This window comes from Limulus polyphemus, unplaced genomic scaffold (assembly GCF_000517525.1).
Source record: "Limulus polyphemus unplaced genomic scaffold, Limulus_polyphemus-2.1.2 Scaffold2656, whole genome shotgun sequence".
NCBI lineage: Eukaryota > Metazoa > Arthropoda > Merostomata > Xiphosura > Limulidae > Limulus > Limulus polyphemus.
Genome location: NW_013668266.1, coordinates 34,012 through 44,793, shown reverse-complemented (window position 1 = coordinate 44,793; position 10,782 = coordinate 34,012). Strand labels below are relative to the sequence as shown.

The 10,782-nt window shown below is 34.4% G+C and overlaps 1 protein-coding gene across 2 annotated transcripts in view; it reads left to right on the top strand.

Moving 5' to 3' along the window:
- The window catches only part of LOC106467547 (NCK-interacting protein with SH3 domain-like), a 34,648-nt gene that overhangs the window by 13,634 nt on the left and 10,232 nt on the right, over positions 1-10,782 (top strand). For both annotated transcript variants that reach the window (XM_022395745.1, XM_013927909.2), the window contains exons 5-7: positions 2,403-2,558; positions 4,960-5,046; positions 6,006-6,144. In XM_022395745.1, the coding sequence (XP_022251453.1) occupies positions 2,403-2,558; positions 4,960-5,046; positions 6,006-6,144 (382 nt within the window). The remainder of the gene's footprint in view (positions 1-2,402; positions 2,559-4,959; positions 5,047-6,005; positions 6,145-10,782) is intronic.

Below are 10,782 nucleotides of genomic sequence, written 5' to 3'. Positions count from 1 at the left end.
CTGGGCTTGATGAAGCAGTTTGTAAAGGCTTTAGACAAAGATAGCAAATTTTCCAAATATCTGTTTGGGCAATTCCCAGCTCTTTCAGAAGCAAAACTTAAAGAAGGGAATTCTGTTGGGCCCTGGATTAGGAAATTGACTTTAGACTGTCAATCTTGGCTTGATCTATGGTGTAGATGTTGAAATGAATTGGCTTGGGTGGTGATCCTTGAGGCATACCTGTGTTGATAACAATCCATTAGGATTACCACCTTCCCTTGTAGCAAGAATGGCGATCTGGACTCTGTTGTAGCCCTCTTCCATATTTGAAGTTATCGCCAAGGTGTTCTAAGCAGTTTAAAGTCTTCCCATGTACCAACTGCAAGTTTAGTAGCAATATTGATCCAAGTTTCACTTACACTGAAATAACTATCTAATGATGACCTGAAAACACTTCAGCACTTTAACAGGTTGGCTTCTGTAAGTTTCTTATGGAAGTTCTTATTTCATCCAAATTTGGAGCTCTCTTTAGGTATATTTATGGCTCTCTGTATCTTGTCCAAGCTAAAAATGATTTCCATATCCACATGTAGTTGTAAAATATATAAAGAATGCTGTACCTTGAGCTTCTGCATGTCACTATGGTCACATTGGTTAATGTATCTGCACAAGAATGTCTTGCTTTGGTCTTCATCTGTACATCATCATCATCATCATAAATGACTGACTTTGTCGGTTCGGCATGGCCAGGTGGTTAGGGCACTCGACTCGCAATCTGCGGGTCGCAGGTTCGAATCCCCGTCCCACCAAACATGCTCACCCTTTCAGCCGTGGGGGAATAAAAATGTGACAGTCAATCCCACTATTAGTTGGTAAAAGAGTAGTCCAAGAGTTGGCGGTGGATGGTGATGACTAGCTGCCTTCCCTCTAGTCTTACACTACTAAATTAGGGATGGCTAGTGCAGATAGTCCTCCTGTAGCTTTGCACGAAATTCAAAACAAACAGACTGAATTTGTCAGCTTTAAACTTCAAGAAGTGCTTTTGAGATTGGCCTTGCTGCATATTTCATCCATTGCATATCACATGCCTTGGAAGATTATCACCTGTAGAGAGCCCAAGTTCTATTCTGTGCAATTCTTGGCTTCTCTGTTGGGCTTGATTGCATGCTTTCCAGGCTTTATTAATATCACTATTTCATCGGTATGGGTTGTTTCTTTTGCAGAAGTTGTTGCTTTGACTTTACTCAATGATGTAGAAATACTTGATGTTATGAATACTGTCAGAAAACTTGACATTTTTACATGAGATGGTCACTGCAAACATCATGTTCTCTATGCCAGGTGGAGGTACCAAAAGTAATGTTTATACAGGTGTCTATGTCATTCTGGTATTCAGTTATTCTTGTTGGTGCACTTGATTTTATCTATGTAAGGTTGGTAGTTATACTGTGGATAGTAGAGTGTAAGCCTTTGCCATTAGTGTTTTCACCTGCATACCAGGTGGGGTGTCTGTCATTGAAATCTCCTACCACTAAGTACTCAGGATTATTGTCAGACAGGCCAACCTTGTACGTCCAAATTTAAGCATGATGTGCTGTGTTACCTCTCCTGGACACATAGGTGACTTGTATACACATTTGGGTTACTTCGGGTGAGCTGTTTGGATGGTTTGTAATTTGTAATGGTGACTGTTCTTTATTTGAAGAACTGAAAATGTTGTCCTGGCCTTATATCTGATCTGTATTCCTTGTTGATGTTTTGTATCTTTGGTTACAGCTTCTTCCTCTTATCCAGGATGAAAGACATATTTCTATTAGCGCTGCCCCACCATTCATTCAGTTTGGGAATTTAGCACAGAGTATTAGTAAAAGAAAGGTGTCATTTAAAATGATGTTTTCAAACTAAAATTCAGTTTGTGTCCATTTTCTTCTTCCTTCCAGCCAGCAATATTTATCTCTAAGATAAAATCTAGCCCTACTACAAGGTTGGTTAAGTACAGTGCTCAAGTCAAAGTTAAGGTGGTACAAAGTGGTGATTTGCTAGAAGGTTCTAAAAGCTGAAGCCATGAGATTAATTATAGGATCAATAAAAGTGATTTGTAAACGGCTGACAGTAATGTGGAGAAGGGAATTCAAGGATTTATTCTTGCTAGAACCAAGATAAAAAAAATTGTTATTTTGGAACTGCATGACATAATATTCCAGTAATACATGGTTTCATCATCTTCCTGTACTTAACTTGTTTATGATACTAATTGCCAGAGCAGAGATTTTGTTGGGTATCAAACATAAGCATACAAAGTAACCATTTTCTTAAACTTTTTTGTATATATATGCTAAGAAATATGTTTAAATCGGACATGAAACAATACTGAGTGATTACCCTATGGCTAACATTTTTTCTTTCTTTGTAAATTGGTTTAGGAGATTCAGAGTGTAAATATGGATGATGAGAAAAAAATGTGTATGGTCCTGAACAAACTGTGGTCGTGTCGCAATGATCAACAGCAACGTAGCTGGCCAGTACATGAGGATGAAGCAGTTATTAAAGAAGACTTGGTTGAATTAGCTACTCTCTTGGTAAACTGCAATAAAGATTTTTCTATGTTATAATGTTCTGGTCCTTACTTTGCTCATGTACCAGTGTCAAAATATTAAATTTTGTAGTCCTAGAATATGAGAATACAGGAACTGTAGTTAATTTGCTCTTATTCGTCTTGTTACAGTATCAAAATGTGTTAATTTGCTCTCATTTGTCTTCTTACGGTATCAAAATGTGTTAATTTGCTCTCATTCGTCTTGTTACAGTATCAAAATGTGTTAATTTGCTCTCATTTGTCTTGTTACAGTATCAAAATGTGTTAATTTGCTCTCAATAGGTAAAAATATATATATACAAGAGATTTTGTTCCTAAAAACAATTGTTTAATGGTACCTTATCTTACAGGTTAGTGAAAGTTGTTTATTCATATGTCATATCAAAATGAATGTTTTATGGAAGATAGAGCAGCTTATCCTGTAAATTGTATTTTTAACAGTAAACCCGGTACAGACAGAGAAGTGGTAATATAAGCTACTGAACTCCCCCTCTCCATTCTGTCAAAGTAGATAATTATGTCCTCAGGTTAAAGCTCAATAATCTTTCCAAACATATTTTCATCATATCACCGGTATAACCTGTTTTGTAATATTGAAAATTTCAGTGTCGGTCAAAAACCAGAGTCTAAAGTATGAAAAAAAACATGCTGTTTTGGTTTTTATGTTATATTTACACAGAATATTATAACATGGGGGCTTATATGGGGTTCATTTTAAAACCTGAAAATTAAATGATCAATATTTTGTAGCTTTAACTGTATGGCAACATCAATCTGGCATGGATTACCACCTGTTTTTTGAAACTGTAAACTGGCATTTCTTTCTGTTTTGCTCTACAATTTCCCAAAGTTGCAATTGATTGGTTGACTTCTCTTTTAAAAACATTAGTTTTAAATAGATGTCACAAGTTTTCGAAGGAATTAGCATCTTTATTTTTGAATGGTCATTTCAAAACTTTTATATCATCTATTTTATTTTCCAATGTCACTGCACTTATTACTGTTCTACAAATGAAATTATTCTCTCATCTTGATGATTTCTTTCTACGTTCCCTCCTCTTATTTGATGTTAAACTTCCAATTGCAGCAAAATTTCTAATTTTTTTTTAATCACATCCTTTGAAATACTGTATATAACAATAACATATGTTAATTTTTTTCTGTTTTCCTTATTTTTCTACATTTCAGTCATGTTGAAACTGGCAAAGTCTTTTGATCAGTTGTTGCCTTACACTTTGTTCATTGGAGTTAAGTTGAGACAAGACTGTTGATGTCTTAAAATCATACCTGGTGGGATGACAGTAAGTCTATGAACTTAAAATGCTAAAATCTGGGGTTCAATTCCCTGTGGTGGACACAACAGATAGTCCAATATGGCTTTGCTTAAACAACAATGACTTAAAGCGCGTGAAAAAATAAATGTATCATTAGATCAAGTTCACTTAATCCACAATTAATCGAGTCCAGTAGTTGAAATCCAATTACATCATGGCATTTATAAGGTGAATAATTTTGATATAACAGATATGGACATGGTAATAATGCTACTTTTAGTGTTATACCAACAGTATTTTAGTTGCAGAAATATTCATTCTTTTCTTGTTAAACTCCAAGCTAGAATCATTAATATGTATGCATATAGATGTACATTAATACAATACATTTTTTTATACATAGTAGCTGTCAAAACTTGAAATTCTCAAAATTTAAAAATAAAATACAAATAAGAAACAAACTAACTAAATTAAAAGAAGTTGAAATATTCATAAAATAACGTGTGTGTATATAGACATTGAAAAAAAATTTATGCTATAAAGAATTGTACTTGTCTTGCAGTGAGAGTAGGCCTGTACTAAACTGATTAAGCTAAGAACTACCTAAGCATTTCTGGATTTCTCTTATGTTTCTTTGCCTATTGAATTTCTCTAACTTCGGGTAGTTGTTAGCTTAATCAGTTGATTACTGGCTTCATGTTACAGCCAGCAAAGTTCAATCCTATGGAGGTTTATCTTGTAAACAAAAAAGTTTTGAACAAAATGTATATAATATTTATTGTTTCAAGGGTATATATAGATGCTAGATGACACAAGGGACTTTTTTTTTGGTATTTCCAGAAGTTTTCTTTGTATGATGTAAATACATACTTTTAATTTATGGCTTAAAGAAATTTTTAGTTGCAAGTATTTTCAAAGGCTATGTTTAAATACATTCAGTCGATTGTTTAATAGCCAAAAGTGAGAGGAAACTTTCATCACTTAAAGTTATGAAAGCTTTTCTAAGAGCAAAAATTTCATTCTTTCACATTAGAAAAATATAAAAGAAAACTACTGTTGTTTATCATTGAGACCATGGTGACTTTTAAAAAAGAATTTACTTTTTTATAGGAAGAAGCTGATCCTTTCACATCACAGAGGGTGCTCCAGAGTCGCAACTATGAGGACTTAGTCATGTTGGCTACTTACTATCAAATGGTAAGGAATGTAAAATGTAATAAAGTTATCTATACAGGTGAGTTTTATATATAATTTTAATATGCTGGAAAGTGTCCTTGAATTGTATGTAATGTAGTTTTAGATTGTATAATATTTCAAAGTTAAGAACAAAGCCTATTATAAGTCTCTTTGCTTGTTTGTTGTTAAGCGCAAAGCTACACAATGAGCTGTCTGTGCTGTGCCCACCACAAGTATTTCACTGTTTTTGGTATAAAAGTAGCCCGAGATTTGGAGGTGGGTGGTCATGACTAGCTGCCTTCCCTGTAGTCGTTCACTGCTAAATTAGGGACGGCTAGTGCAGAAATCCCTCGTGTAGCTTTGCACAAAATTCAAAAACAAACAATGTTAGCCACAGTTAAAGAAGTTTGTCAAAGTAACAAATATTTTTAGTTAACAGTCTCAATTATCATAGTAGTTTCCTTAATTAGTGGTGCTCTGTTTCTTCTTGCTATATTAATAAAAAAAAAGATAAAACAGAGAAAAAATAAATAAAAGGAGAGTCTTATTGAACCAATTATAAATGCATATAGGAAAAAAGGAGTGGGAAAAATAAGTTGATTATCTAACTTTAAAAGCTAAAATTGCTATTTTCTGTTTTGCAATTAAATGTTTATTCCCTCAGGAAATGACCTTAGGGGGATTTTGTGCTTTTTTTTTTTTATGTTGAAGCCATTTCATCATAAAATTGTTCCATTTTTTTTTATTGATTTGTGAATAAATAGATAAAAATTATTGTAATACTTTGTATTGTATTAATTTAGAGTTACTTGTTGGAAGGTTCCGGAAAAATTTCTCACGCAAAATAATTTGGTTGTGCTTTAAAAGACTAATGGTATTAAGGTGCCTGAGGTTTCTTAAGTATTTAAATTTATTACAAATTTATAATTTTTATTATTAGTCTTTGTAAATACAAATGTCCTGTTTTTCTTGTATTATAGGAGCCTCGGCGTGAACTGAGGTTGGCTCTTCTTCAGGTGTTTGTTATTCTTTGTGACCTCGACATGACAATTGTTAAAGAGCTTCTTTACTCAGTTCTACCAATGGAACTAGCTCGGGATATTCAAACAATAGTTGATGGTAAAGAGTTTGTTTTATATTCTTAACAATACTGTTTCATTTTCTTTATTGATTTAAGTAAGTAAGTTAACCTTTTTCTTGCCTAAAAGCCACATCAGGCCCTTACTTAACATGGTTTTCCTGTGGCACAAGTACACATCAGGCCCTTATTTAACTCAGGTTTCCTGTGGTACAAGTACACATCAGGCCCTTACTTAACTCGGGTTTCCTGTGGTACAAGTACACAACAGGCTCTTATTTAACTCAGGTTTCCTGTGGTACAAGTACACATCAGGCCCTTACTTAACTCGGGTTTCCTGTGGTACAAGTACACATCAGGCTCTTACTTAAGTCTGGTTTCCTGTGGTACAAGTACACATCAGGTCCTTTCTTAAGTCGGGTTTCCTGTGGTACAAGTAAACATCAGGCCCTTATTTAACTCAGGTTTCCTGTGGTAAAAGTACACATCAGGCTCTTATTTAACTTGGGTTTCCTGTGGTGCAAGTAGAAGAGAATGTAACATTCCTCCCGGATGGGATGCAAATCTATTGCAGGTTAACTCCAACTACCCAATTATAATTATTATACAGCTGGTTAGATTGAAGCAATAGTCGTAAAGTATCTTACCTAAGGATACAACGACTTGGAGCTGGCAAGCCTCACACCTGCAACTTTTTTATTACAAGTCCAAAGCACTAACTGGTAGGCTTTGTTTTATTTATTGATTTACATTATGATTAAATGAGAAAGATACCTAGTTTTGATGATAGGCAATTTATGTACAAAAAGTCTAGTAATCTTATTAGGTAAAAATGTTTAAATTTCTCAAGAAAAAAGTTTTCTCTGCTGCCTAAGGACAGACAGTATAACTAACAATTATCTTTTAGTAAAAGCTACAGTAATTTCATTATACTTATTGAAAAGATGTTTCAAAGTTCAGTGTACTATATGCATGATAAATATACACTGGCTGGCCACATTATTAGGAAGCACACCCAATAGCATGTTGGACCATCCTTTGCCCAAGTAACAGCCATGATACAACATGGCATACTACTCCCTGGAAGGTGTCCTGAGGATTTTTCCCCTTCAGTCCTAAATATTGTACAAGATAGGCAGAGGATAGTGTTAGCAAATGCATCTTTCACGTTCATCCCACAGTATTCATTTGGATTGAGATCTGGGAATTGTAGTGGTCATGGAAGGTGGCTTAAATATGCCATGTTCTTTAAACCATCCATACACAGTTCAGGCACAGTGGATATAAATATTGTTGTGGAAGTAGTCCTCCACATTAAGGGTACACATGAAACATCGTTGCATATACTTAATCACAAAGATGCTAAGGTATGCTGTGGCATTCATTTTGCCTTCTAAAGGGACCAAGGGGCCCATGGTATGCCAGGAAAACATGCCTTAAACCATGGCTTCACTGCTGGAGGCCTGGAAATTTGGTATCGCAAAAGATAAATGAATTATTCTTGTAATTTTACAAACTTTCTTCCATTTGTGACAAAAACCTGATTTACTGAACCAAATCACCCTTCACCAGTCCTTATTAGTCCAAATCACCCTTCACCATTCCTTAATAGTCCAAATCACCCTTCACCAGTCCTTATTAGTCCAAATCACTCTTCACCAGTCCTCATTAGTCCAAATCACCCGTCACCAGTCCTTATTAGTCCAAATCACCCTTCACCAGTCCTCATTAGTCCAAATCACCCGTCACCAGTCCTTATTAGTCCAAATCACCTGTCACCAGTCCTTATTAGTCCAAATCACCCTTCACCATTCCTTAATAGTCCAAATCACCCTTCACCAGTCCTTATTAGTCCAAATCACTCTTCACCAGTCCTTATTAGTTCAAATCACCCTTCACCATTCCTTAATAGTCCAAATCACTCTTCACCAGTCCTTATTAGATGATCCCTGTAGAACTATTAATACTAAAGCAAGACCATTTGCAGCCAACCTAACAGATATGGGTAAGGCAAAGATATTGCAGGATTCAAAAGAGGCTCGATAGTTTTGAACGTTCTAGCAGGTGTCTCAGTGGCCAAGACAACTTCCTCTGTAGGCTGCTTCTATACACTGATCATTCGAGTTTATCAGCAAGGGCAAAAGGTAATAAAATGTCTGCTTAGAGAGGAAATCTTGGTGGCTGGACGGGATAGTAAAGTCCAACCATCATCAAACAATACATCAACTAACTGCAGACATTCAGTGCAAAGCAGTCCACACCCATCTCCAACCATACCTGGCAAATAGCATTTCAAAAATTAACTATGACAGTAGAAGACCATTGTGTAAGCCACTGGACTCTGTTACCAACAAGAAAGAAATGTCTTGAATGGTGTAAAGAATGTAGACATTGGAGAGACCAACCTTATTTGCACCTGCGGGTCAGGCCAAAACCTGAAAGAGTACACAGTCTCAAATAAAATGGTGAGTCAGTGTATGGTAGTCTCGAATAAAATGGTGAGTCAGTGTATGGTAGTCTCTAATAAAATGGTGAGCCAGTGTATGGTAGTCTCTAATAAAGTGGTGAGCCAGTGTATGGTAGTCTCAATTAAAGTGGTGAGTCAGTGTATGGTAGTCTCAATTAAAATGGTGAGTCAGTGTATGGTAGTCTCGAATAAAATGGTGAGCCGGTGTATGGTAGTCTCTAATAAAATGGTGAGTCAGTATATGGTAGTCTCGAATAAAATGGTGAGTCAGTGTATGGTAGTCTCTAATAAAATGGTGAGTCAGTGTATGGTAGTCTCTAATAAAATGGTGAGCCGGTGTATGGTAGTCTCTAATAAAGTGGTGAGCCAGTGTATGGTAGTCTTAAATAAAATGGCCAGCCAGTGTATGGTAGTCTCATATAAAATGGTCAGCCAGTGTATGGTAGTCTCAAATAAAATGGCCAGCCAGTGTATGGTAGTTTAAATAAAATGGCTAGCCAGTGTATGGTGCTTACATGTATTTTATGTGTGTTGTTTGACACAAACTTCACATGTATTCTGTTACTTCAGTACATCTATGTGTAGTTTGTATGGTCGTTCTTCACTATCCACGATGCTGTTACTCTTGTTGCAAATAAAATATTGAATAGTAACAATTCCTGTTACACCCAAATTTATGAGAATTAATGAGGCTTATGTAAGAAAATGTCTACTGGAGTAACTAAAAGTGTAAAAAAATATAAATTTTCAGCATAGCCTAACAAAATATCAGTAAAATAAAATACTTAAAATTATACCAGCTCAAGCATGTGTAACATTAAACCTCAAAATCACATGGTGCTTATGTTAGTTTTACAGGGGGACAGCTTCATTGCTTTTAACAAGAGGATAATTGCTCTAATCATACAAGATACAGCAATAAAACTATAAAATTAAAAGAAAGCAAATGTGAAAAGGTTAAATTGAAGCAGTTAAGGTAAGTATTTGAATACTTGCAATCAATACTGCATTCATTAAAGGGGAAAAAATGGTATTATTCATTTGGTTTCATATTTTTCAACTTTTAACTGGACACTGATGAATTTACTATAGTTAAGGTTAAGATAGAAAAAGTAAGAGATAAAATATAATTTTTACAGAAAAGTTTTTTGTGTTTATTTAGAAGGTATTAGAGATTATTTAAATGAAATATGAAAACTAAAATGAAAAAAAGTAATTATATTTTTAGCAGGAAAATTATCTTTAACTCGGACTGACCCAGTAAAGGCTTTGTAAGTTCACAAACAAATCTTTAATAAAAAATACTTTATTATATAATCTAATTTTTTGTATAGCTTGTATACTTATAGCTTGCCAGACCTCGTGAAGATACATTTTGTAAATTTAGAATATAAGTAAACATTATTATGTAAAGCTTCACAGATATGATTGGTCAATTTGCCTAAGCATGTGAACATAGAGTTAAAACCTGATTTGCACATGCATGAAACTGCTTATAATGGCTTCAAAATTAGCATATTCTTTAAGTTGAACATTTCATTGAGATCAGAACTAACACTTAGCAACCTTGAGCTACGGCTAACCATTTCAAAATCGAAACACGTGATCCAACCACATTTGTCTTGTACAAAACTGTTTTGAACTTTTAATGACTTTAGGCTTCACGGAACATAGTTTTTGCATATGTAATAAAAAGTATCATCACAACTGCATTGCAAAATTAAATAAATTTTGTTCATATAACACAGTTTCAATTATGTGTACATGTTTAACACACTTTTACTAAATATCTATAAAAATTGACTTCAAAATATGGTGTAGAGTGAACTTGAGCTTTTATAAACAACCCAGGAAATGATAAGCAAGAATGTGTAATGATTGAACTGAAATCCAAATATATTCCATGAATGTGTAATGATTGAACTGAAATCCGAATATATTCCAAGAATGTGTAATGATTGAACTGAAATCCGAATATATTCCAAGAATGTGTAATGATTGAACTGAAATCCGAATATATTCCAAGAATGTGTAATGATTGAACTGAAATCCAAATATATTCCATGAATGTGTAATGATTGAACTGAAATCTGAATATATTCCAAGAATGTGTAATGATTAAACTGAAATCCAAATATATTCCATGAATGTGTAATGATTGAACTGAAATCCAAATATATTCCATGAATGTGTAATGATTGAACTGAAATCC